We start from the raw sequence: 21,075 nt of genomic DNA on the forward strand, positions 1-21,075 counted from the left end.
GGCCGCAGCAGCTGTCCTACTTCTTCCTGGGCGGTGGGGCCCCACCGGGGGAGGGGGAGAGGAGGGACCAGATGGACACTGCTTTGTGCCACTGGTAGATGGTAATCACGGTGCCCACTCCGGCTGTCACCAAACAGAGGAGCCCTGATGTCAGTAATAGCCCAGCAGGCAGTGGGTTAAACACGAGTTTATTGTTTTCATGTAACAAGAAGCTGGTGGGCAGAGTCCCTAGAGTGTCTCAACAGCTCTGCAGGCCCTTCCATCTCGGTTATGTCCCGGACGTGTCCCCGCAAAGCTACCGGTGGCGGCCATACCCCAGCACTTCCTCCTCATTCCTCCAAAAGCCCCAAATCCAGGCGGATAACAATAGCCCTACCTCCGCGAGCCCCCCAAAGGCCTCCTCTGACGTCTCATTGGCTGGGTCGGGACCACGTGATCAGGCGTCAGCAGAGCGGCAAGGCCACCACCCCCTCCCCATCCAGGTCCACGCCAAGATAGCCGCCTCCTTCACCTACACGAGGCCAGCTGGACACGGGAAGTGTCAGTTTAATGAGTTGGGCTCATTAGGAGCCGCGGGAGGTACGGTGGGGAGGCCCGCCCTCTTCGCACACTTCCTCCCCAGCCTCTGCGATGTGGATAAAGTGCTTGTGCCGGGCAGGCCGGCCGGGAGGGTTAAGACTTCACGCTTTCCTCTTCCTCCCCCTCCTCTTCCTCCTCCTCCTCCGGCAGGATCTCCAGGCTGCTGTCCGGCTGCGGGGCTGTGTCCTCGGGGGGCGGTGGGGCCGGTGGGGCCCGGGTGGGCGACAGAGGCAGTGGGGAGGCAGGGGGCGAGGGGCTGTGGGGCTCTGTGGGTGGCACCAGACCCAAGACCTCCTGCACGTTGTGGGGCAGCTCCTGCAAAGTCGGCAGGTGGGAGCGAAAAGTCAGTGGTTTTACCGGGGGTGGCGGGGCAGGGAAGGGTGTTGGCAGAAGTCGGGGGCTCACCGGGCAGGCGGTCAGCTGCCGGTAGAGGGCCTCGGCCCGCGTCAGCACGTCCTCCACGCTCAGCTTCATGGTCAGCTCATTGATGTGCTGTGGGAAGGGGTGGATCAGGCCTGCCGGCCTACGGGCCCTCAACCACCACCGCCCCAGCGCCCATTCTGTGCCTCTGGCTGGGGATATAATGGAAGAAAGACACCCTGGGGAAGGCTGGAGGCTGGGGAGAGGACGAGGTCATGCCCTCAGGCTGCTTGCCAGATGCAAGTACAGTGAAGGGAAAGGGCACTGAGCTCCACCCCTGTGGCCCTGTCGTGCATTAACGTGATAGGGAAGGGGTAGGTCCCCCCTCGCGTGCTGGCCGCACCCCATAAGGGTGCTGCTGGCAGCCAGCGATAGGATGGGGTAGGGAAAACAGCCCGATGTCACGGCCATGGTGCTCACAGCTTAGCCAACCGCACTTCCCACAATCCTGTTTTGAGTAGTTGCTACCCCAAGGTAAAGTGTGGCATGGGCACAGCACCAGCCTCTGCGGAATTCACACCTGAGCTGCCTTGAAACGCTTACGCAGGTCAGGACTGGCAGGGAGAAGGGGAGGACTGGGAAGGAGCCAAGGCCTCACCTTGAGGATCTCATTGGAGCCAAAGCCAGAAAGCATGAGGGTGTCCCGTTCCATGTCCAGAATGGCACAGGCCACCAACAGGTGCAGATTGGGGCCAGGGAGCCCCGTCCACAGCACCTGGGAGGGCCAGAGGGAGGAGTCACCGCGCAGTCTCTGCCTGAGCTCCCACCCAGGTCTGCCTCACCCCTGCCCACTTCCCCCCCCCACAACCTCCCAGCCCGGGGTTGCTGACCTATTTCTCTTTCCTGTTCACCCACCGACCCAAACTGGGGGGCCCACCTCCCACAGCCGAAGGACGTCCGGGAAGGGGAATTCTCTCTTGAACCAGATAAGCAGCCACCGGAAGCAGAAGCAGAGAGAGCCAGAGTCCTGGGAGTCTGGAGGAAGACAGTGGTGGGGAGGGGAGGTGCTGAGCAAAGAGCAAGCCCCAAAGCCATTCCAACCCCATTTTCATTTACAGCGTGCACGGTGGTCAGACTGCGACTCTAAGAAGTTATCTCAGTCCTAAGAATCTCCACCAGTCTAGGCAAGGAGCTTATGCCCAGCATGGGAAGGCTTCAGCAGTGAGCCAGGAATGCTCTGTGTCCACAGGAACCTTCCAGACTCCAGATGAGGTGAGCCAGTCCCGTTTCCCACCTTCACATAAAAGGGGTGCAGTGTGCACTCGAGGAAAAAAATAAAAGGTACCAATACCCGATGCTGGTGGAGGCGTGAGGAACCGGGACACTCGTGTGACACTCGTGTGACACATGTGTACTCGGCTAGCAAAAAAAAAGTTGGTAAAAACTTCCAGGAAAGCAGTGACGGGAACAAACATTTCAAAAGCCGTGAAACTATCTCCTGCCCTGAATACAATTTCACTTCTTGGGATTTAGCCTAAAATAATCATCCTGACTACGGTCATTGTGATGAGAAACTGCCAATAACTGACACGTCCGGCAGGTCAGGGGAGATCTAGTCTTGTAGGCACTTAAGGCAGACACAACACCTGGTCCGGCAGCTAGTGTCCAGGCGCCCTCGGAAGTGGCCTGTGCTTTCCTGGATTGCCTCCTCTTTGGTGAGGCGATCTCGGCAATAGCTCCCTCCCCCAGGGCCACCCTAACGTCAGTGAGGAAAACACCCCTAAAGAACTTAACTCATCGTCACCTGCGTTCAGAAAGAACCATATTATCGACAGCAGCTTTGACTTTCCTTATCGGGATTCCCTGAGTTTTTTACATCCAACAAGCAACGAAGAATAATTTTGGGGCCGGAATGCAGTGGGCCCAGCCCCGGGAGCCCCGACAACCAGTTTGCAGTCCTGGTTCAAGGTGGGTGGAGGGACGAAGTGCTAGCAGCTGCGCCCAGCCCCCACGCCTTCCGTCTGTGAAGTAAGGGGCTTGGGGAGCGTGGGGAGGGGGGGCGCACGGGAGCGTGGACACGTCTGCGCCCGTGGGGAGGTTTGCTCCCAAGGGCAATCCTGCGTAAATTTTGGGTTCTGGGTTATGCGGGGAGACATTTCTCCCGTTTGGATCAGGACCAAATGTCCCGGACACCGTCTGTGGCCCCGCCACGCACTGACCGCCCGCTGGGACGCCTACCCAGGAAATCGCAGAGCGACGGGTCCAGCACCCTCAGGAGCAGCAGGAGCTGCCCGAGCTGCCGCTTCATGGTCTCCTGACTCTCCTCGAAGTTCCCGTGCTGCAGGAGGGACGGCGGGATGAGGAGCCAGACCCCGGTCCCTGGAGGGGCCTGTCTCCCATGCCCGCCTGGGGCCTCACCACGAGCTCCATGAAGCCACAGAAACACCAGAAGGCATCCACCTCGTTCTGGATGACGTAGAGGATCGGGGAGAGGAGGTCACTCATGCCCTGGACGTAGCCTGGGGGAACACGAGGTCAGGGCCCGGCCTAGGCCCTCAGCACCCCGCCCCCCTCCCCAAGGGAAGGCCCGACCCCCAACCCCTCCCCGGGCCGGCGTCGCACCGAGGTCGAAGTGGTACATGCAGTAGGTGAGGAGGATGTCGTTCAGCAGGCCCAGCCCTGGGTTCTCAGGGCCCTCATAGAACTTGTTGGTCCTGTCGGTACGGCTCACGTCTCTCTCTGCGGAGACAGGGCGCGGGATGCCAAAGTGACGAGGCTGTGGGGGCCCATCCCTGCTGGCTGTGGGCACCAGCGCCCGCTCCTCCCTTCCGCAGACCCCGGGCAGGTGTGAGTCGGTCCAGAAACCGTCTCGGGCGCTCTCGCGTGAGGCGCCCTGCTTCATGCTTGGCCAGGTCGCTGCATCCTCCCAGCCACCAACAGTCACTGAGCCATCCACAGGTGGGAAACTGAGGCCCAAGGAGGCAAAACCACTCGCCAAGGCCTGACGGTATGCAGACGGCAGGCTGAGCCCAAGGAGTCTGGCTCCCTTCCCCTACTCCCCATCTCCTCACTGCAGATAACCTCATCCCTTTTCTTGGGAAGGTAGGGGGCTCCCCTGTCCTCTCCCTGCCGGTTCCCATCTCCCCGCCCCAGCCCTGGCCCCGCGACCCACCGATGAGGCTGCGGTAACCGTGCAGCAATGAGTTCCTCCGCTCCTGCTCGGGGCTCACAGATTTCCACTGCAGCTTCATTCGGAAATACTCATCCCTGAGGGGCCCGGAGAGGGGTCACACAAGGCCACGACGCAAGCCACCCAGTCGCCCTCGCCCCTGTCCCTGTGCTTCCCCTTTCTGACATCTCTCACAACAGACAACAGCCTTGTGAACTCTACACCCGACGTGGGGCTCAAACTCACGACCTCAAGATCAAGAGTCGCACGCTCTACAGTCTGGACCAACCAGGCACCACCCCCCCCCCCCCCACCCTGTTGCGGGCTTTTGTTCCAAGTCTGTCATCCCCGTTGGACGGAGAGCACTGGGGCAGGGACCAGGACATACACAGTGGGGTCATGGTATGTACCAGGAAGGAGGAGAACTGGGCCCATGGGGTTAGGAGGACCGCCACAGAGTGCTGATAGCGGCAACGTTATGGTCTTGGAATGGAACAGCGATGGACATGGGAGATGGACCGGCCTGCTCACCACCGTCTCCCTGTGCCAGGGCCGGTGCCCGCACGTGCCAGGCTCTTGACTGACCCTTCGGGAGCCAGCCTACCTGTGCATCTGTGATGTATCAGGTGCCGTGCCGTGACAGGGGGATATGTTCAACTTGGGGGGTGGGAGCTGGGCGGGGCGGGGGGCGGCGGGCCCACAGTTTCTCACTCGTGTTTTCTTTCTTTCTTTTTTTTTTTTTAAGTTTATTTATTTTGAGATTGTGAGCGAGGGAGAAGCAGAGAAAGAGGAGGTGAGAGAGAATCCCAGGCAGGCTCCGTGGTGCCGGCACAGAGCCTGATGTGGGGCTCGAACCCGCGAACCGTGAGATCACGACCCGAGCCAAAACCAAGAGTCAGATACCAAACTGACGGAGCCCCCCAGGCGCCCCTCACTCACGTTTTCTTGCGCACGTGGGCCTTGTGCTCCTCGGCTGAGCCCTCCCAACTGAGGTACCCCAGGAGGAACTTCCAAGCTTCGCGTCTCAGGCCAGGGCTCAGACCCTGGGGGAGAGAGCGGGGCCCGCCGCTCAGAGGAGCCTCCCCCTGGCTGCCGGCTGGCCTTCCCCAGTCCTCTGCCCGCCCACCCGGCGCCTTACCCCCGAGAAGATCCGGGCCTTCAGCATGGGGACTTGCTGAAGGCGGCCCTCGGGGCCCACATGGTGGGCCCACTCCTCCTCTGTGACCGGAGGTGCCCGCTCCACGGCTGGCCGCGGGCCCAGCTCCACCTGCGTGACACAAGGCAAGTGAGCTCAGGGCCTCACCCATCCTCCCCAGGCCACCTGCACGGCAGCTCAGAGCCCTCCTTAGCTCCACGGACAGTTAACGTTCAGGGTGGGGAGCATCTCCTTCCCCGGGTCAGCGCCAAAGTCATCCTCCGTGTCAGGAAGGTCCTCCCCGAGAGTCACAGGCTATAAGCGTTTTCCTCGAGGTCACTCACGCGATCTGGTGAGAGTGGTGCTCTGTCGTCCCCGTTATTGTGGAAAAGGGGACCCAAGGAAATGTGGTCGCCCGCCAAGGTGACGGCCAAAACACAGCAGGGTCCACCTGATACTCACACAGGAGATGACCTCGAACCCAGGCTCGGGCTCGTCATCGGGCGGTGGAGGAAGGTCGGGGGAGGCCCCCTCTGGGTGTGGCTGCAGGGCTCCCCGGAAGAAGTTGGTCACACGGGAGAAGCCGCCGAAGGTGGTGGAGTAGGGGTCCTGGAGGAAGCGCTGTGGACAGGGCCAGAGGGCGGTCACGGCTCCACCCCACCCTGCCTCGCCCACCGAGGCGTCCACCCCTCCCTGCCCACAGCGGCCCGGCCCGGCACCGCGACACTCACGGACACCACGTTGGAGCTGTCCTGGTCAAAGAGCTGGAGGTGGTGGAAGGAGCTGGAGAGGGCTGAGGAGTCGTGGGGGAAGACAAGGTAGAGGCGGGAGTCCTGCGGGGAGCTGGGGAGGGGCAGGTGCGGTGACACACTGGGTGGGTTCCCTCCCACTTCCAGCTGCAGCGGCCCAGCTGCCCTCGGGGAGGCCCTCGCCTCAGCTGGACCCCAGGGGCGGGCACACAGCCCAGGGCTGGCCGGTGAGAGGCGGCTCCAGGATGCCGCTGGAGAAGGAACTGCTTCTGTCACCGGGGCCGCTAGGCCAGGCCTGCAGGGGCCCCCAGAGAGTGATACCAGCTCTGACGCAAAGAGAGCAATTCTTCCTAACGTTCCGGGGCCCGGGTCCTGCCTGAAACCAAACTACCCTTTGGCTTTGCGGTTACACGCACCAGTGGATTCCCCCTTTCCTGCCTTCAAAGCAGTCTGTTTCTTTCACAGCCCCGAGGGGCCGGGCCCCGGGCACAAAGGCCGGTGCTGGAGGAAGGCTCACCTGGCCAACAGCAGGTAGCGGCTGAGGACACGGAGGAGGGCGCGTGTACCCCCGCGGTGAAAGTGCAGTGCGGGCAGGGAGCCTCCGGCCTGGGTCACCAGGACCAGGTAGGCCCAGCTGAGACCTGGCTTAGACCGGCGGATGGACTTGAGCTCCCCCAGACTCACCGAGAAGGCCCAGGAGCCCCGGGGAGAGCTGGGCTCCGCACCTGGAGAAGAGAGCCGTGTTGGGAACAGGTGCGGGGATCCAGAGGCAGCACACACATCTCCCAGGAGCCCTCTGGGAGCCCTGGGTCACCTCCTGTCTCCTCGGAAAGGCCCACCGCGGGCTCGCTCCAAAACCTCCCTCGGCTCTCAGAGTGACAGCTGTGTTCCTCGAGCTGGTGGCAGGCCCCTCGGGTCTACCTCCTGCCCGTCTTGTCTCCAGTTCGTTCTCCAGACCCCACACTCGGGCCACAGCTCGAGTTTCCTAAACACACCCGGTGCCCTGTGCCTCTGGCCTTGCATGGCTGCTCTCTCTGCTGGGGAGAAAACTCCCAGGTGTCGCCCCCCCGCCCCGCCCCCAGAGCCAGAGGCTGGCATCACCTCTTCCCAGAAGGCTTTTCTACTCCCAGAGGGGCCAGATGCCTCCTCTGGGGCCCCCGGCACCCTGTTGAACTCCAGGATAGCCCAAATCACCCTGTGACTCTACAACTGTCCACCCCCACAGCCGATCAGGGAGGGAGCCCGGTGAGATGAGCAAGGTTGGAAGCCCTGGGGACCCTGCCAGGCTGGACCTGGACTGGGGACAGTCCTGCACCCGATCCATTCTCCTGAGACTGGAAGGCCATCTTGACTGTGACCAGCAAAGCCCGTGGAGCCATGACCGCGGAGGGTAAGCTGTGTGTCCACCTGCCCCTCAGGGGCACCGGCTCAGCCTACCTCTAGTGGGCTCTGAGTGGCGGGGCTGTGGCCGCACAGTGCTGATGACAGCCCAGTCGGGTTCGTAGCCGGGGTCAAAGGTCGGTTCCTCCTCAGAGGTGCAGGCGTCACCCCCACTCACATCCTTGGGGTAGGAAGATAAAGAGAGCGAGGGGCTGTAGATTCAGGACTTCCAGATCCGAGCTGTGAGGCTGCCCTCGAAGGCGGCCCCATTGAACAAATAGGGCAACTGAGGCAGAGAGGGGGCACAATACTGGCCCAGAGTCACCCGGTGCGGCCAGGGACTGGGATAGGGCCAGGACTCAAAGCCAATCTCCTGGTGGCTCTAACCCAAGCACCACCACACGGGGGAGCACAGAGAACGCCCGGGACTGTGCGCTCTGCCGCCGCCGACTGCCGGAGGGCACAGTGCTTAAAGTTAAGTAGCCGGTAGTCACTGGGGCAACTCAAATCAAAGCCACCATCAGGTACCACTTCACACTCACCAGGACGGTGAGGATTAAAAAGACCGGTTAAGAGAAGCACTGGTAGAAAAACCGGAACCGCATATACTGCCCCGGGAACGTAAATGGAAGGAGCTGCTGCGGGAAAACCTGGAAGTTCCTCAAAAGGTTAAATGTACAAGTACCGTACGCCCCAGCGATTCTACTCCCAGGCGTATACCTAAGAGAAATGAAACCAAGCGTCCACACTTGAACGCACAAACGCTCAGAGCAGGATTATCCATAACAGCCCGAAAGGGGAAACAACCCAACTGATGTGTAAGCAAAATGCGTGGGACTCCGTTTATACACCACGTCCAGGAAAGGCCAAGCCAGAGAGACGGATTACTGGTTGCCAGAGGCTGGGGGAGGAGAGGATGGGGAGCAGGGGCCAACGGGTGCAGGGTTTCTCCGGGGCGGGTGACGAAATGTCCTGGACTTAGACAGTAGTGACAACTGCCAAGACTTTGCGAACAGAGAAACGCTCGCCTCTGTACTTTAAGAACTTAAGTTCTTCCGTGACCATGTGCTTTATTGTAAGTGAATTCTACCTCAATAAAAGAGGCAACTCACAGGTTGTTACGAAAACAAGTAAAGTGCCCTGCGTGGGGCCTGCTGGCGGATTTGGGTAAGCAGTGCAGGTGAGGGCCGTGCTGAGGGTCACAGTGCAGTCCCGGCCGATGGTGCTGGCCGTGGGCCATGGGGAAGGACAGGGAGGGGATGGGAGTCCCTTCACAGGACGGTATGCCTTCCTGTCAGGCAGAGGTTGGAAGGCGAAAACTGCATTCCCCCGGCTTCTCTGCAGCTAGAGGTCAGGACGCAAGACAGAGGCTACCGGAAAGCAGAAGCGAGGCAAAGGCAACTTCTGGCTACGCTGGCTGTGTTTGGCTGACGAAGAAGACTCCTGTTTTCCCCACACACAGAGAGGCGACTAGGGTAGAGGTGGTGGCTAGCTCAGTCTCCCAGTGCCAGGCACTAGCCTTGTAGGGCCCAAGCAGCTTCCTGCCCTTGGGTGGCAGCTGGTGGTAGGGACCGCTCCCAGGATGATCTCTCCCCGCTCCCTCATTTTGGCAGTGGCGGCAGCTCCCCTGGCAGGTCAGTTCTGCAGGGTCAGTCCCTTGAAAAAACTCTACAGGCCTCTCCCTGCCAGCAGGAGGGTGGCCTTTAATCCTTCCCTGCTGAAAGTAACTGGTGTTTTGTGCCTCCTACGATGAAACCCTGCGTGATGGGACCTTGTTGGAAGGACACAGACAGTGGATCCACCCAAAAGCCATTTCCGCTGCTCCTTCCAGGCTGACGGAGCCCCTCCCACGACAGAAATTAAAACCTCCCCATGTTTCCTTTCCCAGCCTTCCCTGTGGCTCTGAGTGGCCGTAGGGACCCAACTCTGGCCAGTGGGAGCTGAAATGACACCTGTGGGGAATGTAAAGGGAAATTCCTGATTTAAAAAAGGCACGTACAGGGATGAACACCCCGTTTAGAACAGCCTTTGGGTGCCGTTGATGGAGAACGTGGTGTCTGTAGCTGTGGCAGGCAACCAGGGCCAGAAGGGAGTCAGAGACACCCATCCACAAGGCTGCTGAACCAGCCCTGGCAAAGCCATCCCTGCCCTGCGTGTCTTGTGAGATGAATTTGATGTTTCGACGTTTACATGACAACGAGAGTCAGTGCTGCCGTCTGCGAATGTTTGCAGCTCTCTACTCCTTGGGCACACAGCAGGATCACTGTTCGCTGAACTCTACTGGCTGGATGGAGCCATGCAGCTAGTCCTGACCAAGGGGCTGGGATGTCTCCAGGATGGACTGCTGAAATGCCGGGGAAGAACTCTTTCCCTCTGCCACAAGGAACGGTGGCTTCTAAGACAGCCACTCTAGCAGCACGCCTCCCCGAGTAATCGTGACGAACAGAGCTCCTTGGCCAACCTGCAGCACACATATAAAGTGAGCAAAAACAGCCAAAAAGGCTGGCGCTCCAGCAGCCTCTTTGGACCACAAGGCAGCCGTGAGGATGCATTCCCGTGTGCTGGGGATGGCAGAGCAAAGATGGAAGGGACCCGCCGTCTTCTGGACTTTTCAGCTGGAGAGGTATGAGCTTCTATCTAGCTGAAGCCACTGTTATTTCCATTTCTATCCCACGTAGCCAAATATAACTGCTAACTGATGCCGAGAGTTTGTGGGAAATCGAGAAAGACAGACGTGGATGGCACCCTGCCTGCCCCCCTCTTCTCTGCCTTAAAAAGCAGATGCAGGGGCTCAGCTCAAGCAGCCATTTAAAGGCGACCAGGGCAAGCGTGGTCTGGTCTCACCGATCCAGGCCCCAGGGTCACCAGCCACGGCCCGTAGCCCCATACGTCTTTAGCAGTCTTGTGAAACAAGAGAGATAAAGTCGTCGGCTTAATTTGTTGTCGGCCAGACGTTGTGTTCCTTGGATTAATACACTGTATGCACCTGTGCCTTTTCTGCTGAAACCCGTCTCAGTGAGTTTCTGTGGGTCAAAAGTAAGACTGCCAAGGAGAACAGCAACATTTTCAAGAAAGGCACTCAGACCGCCCGTGAGGCTGATGAAAAATGCAGAATCCTGGCTGGTTCTTCCTCAACCCCCGGAAGCCAGATCCCACAACGGATTCCTGGAATCTGGAATCGCCACTTGTAATGCCCCCACACTAGGTTATTCAAAGCTCCACTGCCCCAGGTCAGGCTTCATTCTCTCTCCCTGGCCCAACCCAATAACCTTTCCCTGGCCTCCCAGCCTCCAGTCTCCCTCCATTGAGGCGTTCTGCCCACCCCCCACATGGTTTCCCATGGAAACTTTCCACACCCACACCCTTCTCCCCCGATGTTTCCCCCAGGGCCCCTAGAACGCAGCCCAAGCTTCTCAGTCGGGCATTTCACGTCGAACTACCTTCCCGGCAAAACCCTCTACACGGGCATCTCATTCCCTCCCGTATCCTGAAATACTTTCTCCTACCATCCCTGAAATACTTTCTTGCCCCCTCCTCCTTCTTAGGGTTCCGGTGCCAACGTCTGCTTCCTCCGGAAATGGGCAGGGCTCTGGAATCAGAGTCTGGGTTCAAACTCAAGTTCCAACACCTCCTAGCTTTCTGACTTTGCAAACAGGGCTCCCAATCATCGTGCCTCAATTCCCCTAAATACAACGGGGGTGGGGACTGAGGCAGGGTCTGATTGAGACTCATCTCCGGTCCCAGCACAGAACCTGGTGACAGAAAGCCTCAGGAGTCTGTAATAACGAGAAGGGCAAAGTCTGGTACCCGGAGTAAGAAGGAGTACTAGTAAGTGGGCGAGCCGCCTTGGTCACGTTCAGTTTCCTCTCTGGACACGGACGGCAGACCTGCCCGAGGGGAAACGCCACACCCTTTCAAGTTCTTGTGGGCTGAGAGCCCACGGAGCCCGAATCCACAGGCTGTGTCGTCCTCTTGCACTCTGGCAGGGCTCTCCCAAAGAGCAAAGGGGATGAGGGGGCAGCTGTCCCCATGGCCACAAATCTCAGTGTCTGCTTTCTTTTGAATGGGCATCTTCAGCCCCATTTCACAGAGGGGAGGAAACCAAGGGGCAAAGAGAACCTAGATCCCAAGCAGGGTCACACAGGATCTAAGAGTTAGTCTGGGACTGAACCCAGGTCCTTCAGATGTCTTCTACCGCGGGAGCCTGGAAAAAGCAAGTGGAGAAGAGAGAAAAGCCTACCTTCTTGGCGAAGAGAATCTGGGTGGAATCTCCAGCCTCCTCTACAGGAACCCACTGCAGGAGGACGTCACTGTCCTGAGGAAAGGAGAGAGGAGTTTAGAAGTGCTTCCCTCCAATCTCCCCAAACCGTATTTCCAAACTTCTTCCCCAGTCTGGACCCCCAGACTTACAAAGCCCCTTCTCTCCCTCCAGTCCGCACCCCCTGCCTTCCTAAAGCCCCATCGTGACCTCCAGACCATACGCGTACAGATGCGGCCTCCATCCCGCTCTGGGCCTGCCCGAGCCCCGCTGCCTCCCGGCCCACCTTCTCCACAACGCGGATGACGCCAGCGATGAGGGAGTCCGGGTCTTGGTGCTTCTTGGCACTGGTGTGCAGGTACACGCCACCCTTCTCAAACACCACCTGGGGACAGGAACCGGTGAAGGGCGGGGCCCAAGCGCAGGTAGACGCCCAGGGGGCGGGGCCTAGGAGGGGTCCAGCCGCTCAGGGGGCGGGGCCATAAGGTAAGGGTCTCGCCTAGGGCAGCGGAGGGGAGGGTGACAGCGCATTTATAAAGGAATGATGTGTTTCCTAAGGCTCAGCCGGGCTCCCAGAGCCCCGGCAGAGTCTTGGGGCGAAGCCGACCACCGGAGGGCGGCGTCTCGCAACCACAGAAGGGAAAGAATGCGTCCTCGGTGCTTACCTTGTAGCCGGCTCCCTCCATAGCCGCGGCCGAGGTCCCACTACCCCGGTCCTCTCCCTTTCCGGGTCATCGTGCTGTCACATCCGGATAGGAGACTCCCCTGAAGCCTGGACAGTGGTAGCGCCCTTGCCTGTTCTAGAACAGGAGTGGATGTAACCATCTTTCAGAATCGGGTGACTGAACTTGAACCACGAGGGCTTAAGTCACATGGCGCAAACGCTGAAGGTAGAGCAGCCCAGCGAGAGTGCGCAGACGCAGTGCTGCTCTCCTGACCGCGAAGTAAACAAGGGGGAGGATCCAAGGGCTCCACCCCTTCTCTCAAGCCGTCTCCGAAACACCTACTTCTTTCTCCATATTGTATACTGGCATTGAAGCTAAAGAGATGCCATTTTGCTCGAGGGCACAGGCAAAGCCAGTCAGCTGCGGCCATGTTAATGCGGGGCACTTTCATCTCTCTGAGGGGCGCGACAGTGAGGTCCTGGAAAAGAAACGGATAAAAGAAAAGAAGGTGAGAGAAGGTGTGCGTCAGAAGAGGTGCTGAGGGACTTGGGTTAACGGGATGAAGCCGTCCTTATTCGCGGGAACGAAGCGGCCCTAGTCGAATTCCTGAGTCACCGTCGAGAGAAAGCAGTCTAGGCAGCCATATTGAATCCTGGCAAACCGAAGCAAAAAGGGCTACCATATTGGATCTTTACCAGCCTTGGTGCTGAAGGGGGATAGGTTGGAGGGAGAGTCCATGTACATTTTGGGCAAGTGATGCCAGGCTGGCCTGCCATGTCATTAACGGGCATGCCTTTTCTCTACTTCTGTGGAAGAGGTTGACAATGGGTGAGGGGCATCAAGTCGCTGGCCTTAGTTTACTGACGCCTTGAGTGTGCATATGCCGACGGCCGTATTTCTTGGGCGCAAATCGAAATGGTTTGGCTTGTTTCCGAGCAAGCTGAAGCCTTTCTTTCGCCATCTTTCTTATGGGCACCGTGCTGCCGCCATTGCCCCGCTGTGACCCGGTGATGTCCCCGTGGCCATTTTGGTTTCGGGCGGCCCGGATACGGGAGGCGGAGTGTGCATGGTGGAGGAGGGCCAACCACGCGGAAGTGACGTGAGGCGCCGCCATGTCTTTTGAGGGCGGCGACGGCGCCGGGCCGGCCATGCTGGCTTCGGGCACGTGAGTGGAGGCGGCGTTGTGAACCGCGGTGTGGGGAGGATTTGGCCGTCCGGAGGAGAGGGGCGCTGGGAGGGCGAGCCACTCGTGGGAGGGGTATGGCCTGCGTAGATCAGAGGGCAGAGGTCGCCCAGCGACCCTACGCTGAGCGCTGGAAAGGGGTCTCCCCCGGGAACCGTCGTGTCTGACCCAAGGCAAAACCTAGACAGCCTTCTCATACGGTCTCCAGACCCACAAGGGTCCTTGCCTTGGTCGTGGACCATGTCCACAGGGTGTGGGGGTTGTCCGGGGGGACTTGGGGCGCCCCTCACCCGTCCAAAGGCGGGACTTCCGGTCCTGGCCCCCACCTGGGCGGGATTTCCTGTTTTCTTCCTAGAGAAGTGGCTCTTCCCTGGACCCTCGGGCGAGGTGGGAAGGTCTCGGAGAGGTCGAGAAAGAGCCCAGACGTTCACCTTGTCCCTGGCTACGCGGGGTAGGGGGGTGAGGGGGCATCCTCGAGTTTCTCCCACTTTCGGGCAGGGGGGGGACTCGTAGTTTGACAGGTGGTTGGAAGGGGGCTTCACTAGCATCCCTCATTCCTTGGGGGACTCTGCCTCTTTCCTCACCTGTACCTAGAGTTCTTTCCCTCAGTTCATCTCATCTTATCCTAGGAGGCCAGTTACCTTAGCCCTCCCCTCCCCCTCCTGTGGGGGACAAGTCTTATCTCCTCTCCCCCATCTTAAACTCTTCAGTCTTGGGGGTTGGGGACCCTCCGTCCATCTCTCCGCGCCTTAGAGGATAGAGGACTCTCCAGCAGCTGAAAGGGTGGAGTCTCCTCTGGTCTTGGCCACCCTGCTTTTGGGTAACCAGCCTCAGAGAGCCCGCAGGCCTTGGCAGAGAGGTGTGAGTTAACTCTTCTCATTTTTGCCCAGGCCTCCTCTTCACAGTGTGAAGGGGGACCCTCACGCCCACTCACCCCCATTTCACTCTTTCCAATCCTGGAACTGCTCTAAGATCTAGGACGAAGAGTTTAATCCTGATGTCCTGGGGACACGAGAGCCCCAGGCTTAGCACTGCCAGCCTGTGCGACCTCGGACCAGTCATTTCCCTGCTCTGAGCCTTGGTGTCCTCCACCAGCTAAGGGTGACCCCAGGAGTCGCTGTGAGACTGTTAGGCTCCCTGGGCCTCACTTTCCCCACCTGGACTAGGAGATCCTAAACTTTCCCTGGCAAGGAAGGCAGGCTGGCATCCGAGATGAAGCACGGGCTCAGGATCCAGCCCTCTGACTCTATGATCAAAGCCCTGAATCTCCCTGACCCTCAGTTTGCCACCGTGAAGCGGGTTGATAACAGCCCCCTCCCTCGTGGGGTGGGGGAGAGGCTGGGATGACACGCTTGCACCCCTGAACCCCTGCCTGGCGGATGGGAAGTGCAGGGTGAATTTGCCGTGGGGCGTGTCCGGAATGGTGCTGGCTGTTCTCGCTGCACGTAGCTTCCGACAAGGGCTTTGTGGCCCACGAGCCCGGGCTGTCTCATTTGTGAGGGAACCGCTCCCACCTTAGTGGATCAGGTAGGAGGTGAATTGACAGGTGCAGACTCCATACACTTAGTCGCTGCTTTTCAAACAACGGCTTAAGTGATTACGCGTTGAAAAGGGCCTGCGAATTGAAATCCAGCTACAGAAGACCTTGGCAGGCTGGACTAGAACTGTGCTTGAATTCCTCCAGTGATGGGGTGCCCCCTACCTCCCTGAAGAGGCCCCTCAGCTTCCCAGCAGCCCTGGCTCCCCCACTGTGGTTTATAAGAAGAAGAAAATGAGGCAGAGAGAGGGCCAGTGAGTGGTCCAGGGTCACACAGCAGGTTTGCGATGGCAGACAGCCAGTCCCCTTGCTTTTTTTTTTTCTTTTTTTTCTTTTTAAGTTTATTTAAGTACTCTCTACACCCAGTGTGGGGCTCAAACTTATGACCCCCGGGATCAAGAGTCACATGCTCTTCCAGTTCAGCCAGCCAGGCGCCCCAACTACTTGCTCTTTCCATCTCATAAGGGGATGCAGCCAGCAGCTTGTCTGCTTAGGGGAGGCCTGTCCTGCGTCCTCGAGCTTGGGGAGCTCACGGTCTGATGGAGGAGGCAGCAGAGGTACAAGGGTCACAAGCTCAAGTGACAGTGAGCTATAATGGAGGTAGCCCAGGGCACTGTGGGTCTAGAGAAGCCATCTGATCCATCCTGGGGGCCAGGGAAGACTTCCAGAGGCATTGCCAGCACAGTCTTAGGAAGTACAAAACTTTGCGGATGGAAATCTAGGCACAGAGAGCGTCTCGCACACCATCTTCTGCTCAGCCCCCGCTCTCCGAGGCCTGCCACGTGCAGGGCAAGGCTGGTGGCTCAGAGATGAAGGCTGCAGGCTCCCCAGAGGGCTATGTGCTACAATGGGGGACTCTCCGCCATTGTAGGAGCCCAGAGTGGGGGGACTGACCCGATCTAGGGGCGAGGGAAAGCTCTTTCCACACTAGAGTGAAAGAAATATTGACTAGTAACTGGAAGGCAGGCCATCCAGGTGTAGGGGGACCACCTTGACTGAAGGCCTCAGAAGTCTTGGAAGGCTGTGATGCTGAGCGCAGGGCCAGGTTGAGGGGCCGTGACCTTGTCCTGGGGCTGCTGGGGAGGGGCAGGGGCTCTTCCAGTGGGGAAGGACCCCCAGGGGGCCGTGTGCTGGCCTAACTGGAGGCTAAGAGGTTCAGGAAGAGGCTGCAGTGGTGTCCAGTGGGAAAAGAACGCAGGCCAAGCATATAGTTTCAAATCTTCTATAAGCCACATTAAAACAGTAAAAAGAAAACAAGGTCCGCTTTCGGCATATGTCTTGTTTAGCCATTATGGCTAACACGTCATCATCTCAACGTGTCATCAACAGCAGACCTGCCAGTGAGATGTTAGACACCCTACTTTTTTGTGCTAAGCCTTCAAAAATCCAGTGTGGATCTCATACCCATGGCCCCTCTCGCTCTGGAGCCGCCACATGTCAAGTACTCCTTAGTCACGTGTGGCAGTTGGTTCCCAGGTCGGACAAGGCAGGGCCAAAAGGAGGGCCCAAGGCTGTGGGGACAGGGTGGGGCAGGAGGGATGGGGCTGGAGGGTTGAGGATGGTACCAGGAGATCTGGGTGGGGAGGAAATCTGGGGGAGTAGCGGGCTTCGGGAAGAAAAGCTGAGCTCAGCAGGGACAGGGTGGCTGGGAGGGATGGGCGTGGCCTCTAGGGACAGGTGGACACACAGGGCTGGGTGTAGGCCGCGCCATCAGCCATCAGCGGAGCCTCAGCTCTCTGTCCTGCTCTGCCCTGCAGGGCGTGGATGGCGTCGGGGCGCCCCGAGGAGCTGTGGGAGGCGGTGGTGGGGGCCGCTGAGCGTTTCCGGGCCCGGACAGGCACGGAGCTGGTGCTGCTGACCGCCGCGCCGCCCCCACCGCCCCGCCCGGGTCCCTGTGCCTATGCAGCCCACGGCCGGGGGGCCCTGGCAGAGGCCGCCCGCCGCTGCCTCCACGACATCGCCCTGGCCCACAGGGCCGCCGCTGCCGCCAGGCCCCCCGCGCCCCCACCAGCACCACAGCCACCCAGCCCCGCACGGAGCCCACCTCGGCCCACCCTGGCCAGGGAGGAGGACGAGGAAGATGAGGACGAGCCGACAGAGACCGAGACCTCGGGGGAGCGGCTGGGCGTCAGCGATAACGGAGGTGAGAGGGGCAGGGGCTGGGGTGGCTCTTGGCTCGGCAAGTCGCCTCCAAGGTAGGTTTTCCTGGGGAGGTGGGACTTGCTTGTCTCTGAGCCCTGGCTGACTTGCCGGGAGACCTTGAGCGGGTCAGTCCCCATCTCTGGGCCTCAGTTTCCTTACATGTTACCTGGCGCCAGCCCCGTGGTGGGAGGTGCTAGACAGACGCAGAGCCAGTCCAGGCCCTTTTCTTGAGGGACTCCTGGCCTGGCCAAGAAGTTGGTGGTCCCGATGTGAGGCAGTGCCCCATGGAGGCCATAGGGTTGGGACCTGAGCTGGGAGCTTGAGCAGCACAGGAGTTCTTTCCAAATCTGGGGCGCCACATGCTCGTGAGAACAAAGATAGGAGTCAGGGATGCAGGCAATAGCTTAGAGAGGCCAGGGGAAAATGCAGCTGTGTGTTTTGGGGGTAATTTGGAGGTTGGACTTCAAAGAGACTGGCCTGTAACATTAGGGCTTTGAAGAGTGATTAGGAGTTTGTGGGGGGGCTCAGCAAGTAGGCTACTACTAAGGCTTGCTTCTTCATTGTTGCTGGAGACAGCCTGCATAGGGCTAAGGGCACAGACTCTAGAGCCCAGTGGCCGCGGTTCAAATCCTGGTGACACGATTATTAGCTACGGAACTTTGGGCAATGATATAACTTCTCTGTGCCTCCTGGTCCGCATTTGTCAAACAGGCTCATAATCGTCTCCTATTTTTCTCAGTCTCTTTTTTGAGCCAGTTCAGCCCAAACAGATCTTAAGAGATTTCATGTTTATCCAGCCAGTTGTTTTCACCCGAGGGTGTAACAGATAGAAACTGGATTTGTTTCTGCTGATGACCTGGAAGATAACCGGGGCAAGGGTGTTTGAGGCAGAGGGAATAATTCCAGAAGCCCTGAGGCTCACAAGGGCCTGGCCCCGATGGTCGATGGTCGGGGAGGAGGGCGGGGAGGTGATCACAGTGGCTGGATTCGAGCCGGCCTGGGCCACTAACACCTTCCACAGGGCTCTTTGTGATGGACGAGGATGCCACACTCCAGGACCTGCCCCCGTTCTGTGAGTCGGACCCTGAGAGCACAGATGGTAAGTGTCCCAGGCTGTCCCCATGCCCAGGGCTGCTGGGATGAAGGCAGGGACAGAGGCTGAAGTCCACCCTCTCCCCCAGATGGCAGCCTGAGCGAGGAGACCCCTGCTGGCCCCCCAGCCTACTCAGTGCCCCCGGCCTCAGCCCTGCCCACACAGCAGTATGCCAAGTCCTTGCCCGTGTCCGTGCCCGTCTGGGCCTTCAAGGAGAAGAGGACAGAAGCACGATCGTCGGATGAGGAGAATGGGCCGGTGAGGGGCAGAGGGGAAAAGGGAAGGAGGGTGGAGGGAAAGACTCAGAGTCACTTCCTCCAGGAAGCCCTCAGGCATGGATGGCACATTTCATAGTATTGATCCTCCCCTCCACCTCATGAGGCAAGTTTTGGGGCCAGAGCCCTAAAATTTTTTAACTATTGCAGCCTTATAATGTACCCCAGTGCCTTGTAGGGAAAGTCTTTTCCGGTTTCTAGGAATAGCTTTATTTACAGAATACCTGCTCCAGGCAAGGTACCAGTACTTTGGTATCCCCTCCAGAAGGAGAAACTGAGGCTCAGAGGGGTCAGATCACCTATTGTCCCCACCCTGCATATTTCTGGCTCCTCCTGGCATTTCCCTCTCCCCCACTTCCTCTGTTTCTCCCACACAGTTGTACACGTGGTATCCCTGGGCTGGCCTGGGTGGACCCTCACCATCCATCCCGGAACTTCCCTGACACACGGGGAGTGTATGTGACTTCCTTGGGACCTCAACTTGTGAGGGACAGAGCTGGGATTGGAACCCAGCTTCCTTTTGGAAAGGAGTTACAGGCCACAAGGCAGGAGGCCCTGGGTCCCTTGGGCCCCCTCCCCGTGTGCCTCTCAGAGTCCTCGTTGACTCACTGGCAGCATCCATCCGCTGTGGCTGTCCTTGTTGCCACTGGTGGAAACCCAGTGAACTGACATTTGAGGCCCGAGGGTGGGGGTGCCGGGCTGGACTCCGGAGGGGCTCTCGTGCAGCTTCTGCCTGTGGCCTCTCCTGTTCTGCTGGAAGCCAGGCCCCGCTCGAGGGATCGGGCCATACGGGAGATTGCACTAGTTGCCGGGGGACAGGATGACAGGGCCCCTCCCAGGTGGAGGCCAACACGAAAAGGGGTCCTTTCCTTACAGCGCCAGCAACGTGATGGCTCAGGGCTCTTGAGCAGTCACTGGGCTGATGGTCTCAGGCTCTGTCATCATCCCTATGTTTTAAAGGGGAGAGAGAAGCCTAGGGAGATGAAATGCCCGTTGACAGCTTGTCGGTGGCGGAGGCCTGATTGTTACATGACTCGATGCCAAGCCCACCCCAAATCCTTAGACATGACACTCTCTGGGTGCACACAGCCTTGATGGTCAGCAGACAAGCAGCACTTCCATTGTATAAGGAACTAGAACGGCGATGGGACAAGTAGTTCTTGCGCGTGGAGTCAGGCCAAGAAGGGGAGGAGGAGAGAGGCAGGAAGGCTTCTTGGAGGAGGTGGTGTTTTGAGTTGGGTGGAAGGATCCCACATGGAGCAAGACGGGGGGGGGGGGGGGGGGGGGAGGGCCTTCCTAACAGGCGAGAAGCGTTGGGCTGGGGCGTGGCGCCGAAGAGGCGGGGCCGCAGCGGGCGCTGACCCCACCCCCGTTCCGCAGCCCTCCTCGCCCGACCTGGACCGCATCGCGGCGAGCATGCGCGCGCTGGTGCTGCGGGAGGCCGAGGACACCCAGGTCTTCGGGGACCTGCCTCGGCCGCGGCTCAACACCAGCGACTTCCAGAAGCTGAAGCGGAAATACTGAGGCCCAAGCAAAGAGCTTCCCGGCCCAGCGTCCGCTCCGCTCCACACTACACCCCTGCCCCGCCCCCTGGGCCGGCCAATCCGAGTCAGACCTGGGACCGACCTTCCAGGTCGCCCGGGCCCCGGGATTGCCCCCTCCCTGCCAATCCCCGCCATCCTTCCAGCCCGCGATCCCCTCACGCGCCGAGGAGCGGGATCTATCTAGTTTCTCGATTGGGTCTGTTGCCGCTTTCTCTGCCCTGCGACAGATTCTTTCGATGAAGGGATTAGCTCGCTCCCTGATCGGGGCGGCCAGTTTTAAGCCCAAAAATGGGTCAACTGTTGTTTTTTGCCTAGCGACAAGGGCTTTGCTCGCGCGGCATTGGTCGAAAGCGAAAAGCCAAGCCACAGGATTGGGAAGTGGCAAGCCATTTCGGCCTAGAGATGGGAAGCTCCTACATTTGATCGGCTCGAACCCAAAGGGCTTGACCAATCTCCCGGAGTCGCCATCCCACCCTTCCTGGGCTGTCCCGCCTGATTGGCTCCAGCGTCCTGAGGGCGTGGCCAAACCTTCCTCCTGTGCCCAGGATTGGCCTGCGGCCTTAAATTTACGTTCTTTACACTACTGGGACTGGGGTTGTTTTTGACCTAGTCCCGACCAAGTGTCCCTCTGCCCCCTCCCAGGGATGGCCCAATTCTGTCCCTGCGTCTGATACCCTCTCATTGGTTCCATCCCACAACAGCCTGCCAATCGAAGTCCGTCCTTGCATCCCGGACGGCACCAGCTCCCGCCCCTCTCCCCCCACCCCCACAGGTGCCTTAAAGGGCCTTCGTCCGCCCAAGGTGGGGGGCAGGGGCCCTCGCTCTCCGGCCCTTGTGTGGGGGAGAGAGTCGGGGGTGGGGATTGGGAGTTGGGAGGGGTGGTCTGAGATTAAAGAATTTTACCTCTGGCAAATGAGTACAAAGTGTGTTGTGTTCATTCAACAAACATTTCCTGAAGCCGAATGAGCAGCATTTCATGGATTTTCAGTGCAAAGCTGGGAGTTTT

At 59.3% G+C, this 21,075-nt stretch overlaps 2 protein-coding genes across 4 annotated transcripts; one reads left to right on the plus strand and one right to left on the minus strand.

The window, feature by feature from the left end:
• Positions 1-171: 171 nt before the first annotated feature.
• On the minus strand, positions 172-12,543 carry TBC1D17 (TBC1 domain family member 17). Its single transcript, XM_047077589.1, has 17 exons — positions 12,296-12,543; positions 11,917-12,015; positions 11,613-11,687; positions 7,430-7,553; positions 6,510-6,717; positions 5,975-6,086; positions 5,706-5,864; positions 5,247-5,375; positions 5,048-5,151; positions 4,112-4,206; positions 3,562-3,678; positions 3,358-3,458; positions 3,178-3,277; positions 1,877-1,974; positions 1,598-1,714; positions 985-1,071; positions 172-894 (listed from the first exon to the last, which is right to left on the minus strand). Exons 1-17 carry the CDS (start codon positions 12,314-12,316, stop codon positions 673-675), a joined length of 1,968 nt encoding a protein of 655 aa, XP_046933545.1. The 5' UTR covers positions 12,317-12,543; the 3' UTR covers positions 172-672.
• A 123-nt stretch (positions 12,544-12,666) lies between these two features.
• On the plus strand, positions 12,667-20,976 carry AKT1S1 (AKT1 substrate 1). 3 transcript variants are annotated; one of them, XM_047077593.1, is made up of 5 exons: positions 12,667-12,803; positions 16,773-17,158; positions 18,179-18,256; positions 18,339-18,508; positions 19,906-20,976. In XM_047077593.1, the coding sequence occupies exons 2-5, from the start codon at positions 16,780-16,782 to the stop codon at positions 20,047-20,049; spliced, it is 771 nt and encodes a 256-aa protein (XP_046933549.1). In that variant the 5' UTR covers positions 12,667-12,803; positions 16,773-16,779; the 3' UTR covers positions 20,050-20,976. The 3 variants fall into 3 exon arrangements, with proteins under 3 accessions (XP_046933549.1, XP_046933547.1, XP_046933550.1); XM_047077591.1 differs by lacking the exon at positions 12,667-12,803 and adding an exon at positions 12,812-13,460; XM_047077594.1 differs by lacking the exon at positions 12,667-12,803 and adding an exon at positions 13,478-13,929.
• Positions 20,977-21,075: the final 99 nt, after the last annotated feature.

This window comes from Lynx rufus, unplaced genomic scaffold, assembly GCF_022079265.1.
Source record: "Lynx rufus isolate CCGP_SWC_20201006 ecotype Redwood Valley unplaced genomic scaffold, mLynRuf1.p SCAF_16, whole genome shotgun sequence".
NCBI classification, from domain to species: Eukaryota; Metazoa; Chordata; class Mammalia; order Carnivora; family Felidae; genus Lynx; species Lynx rufus.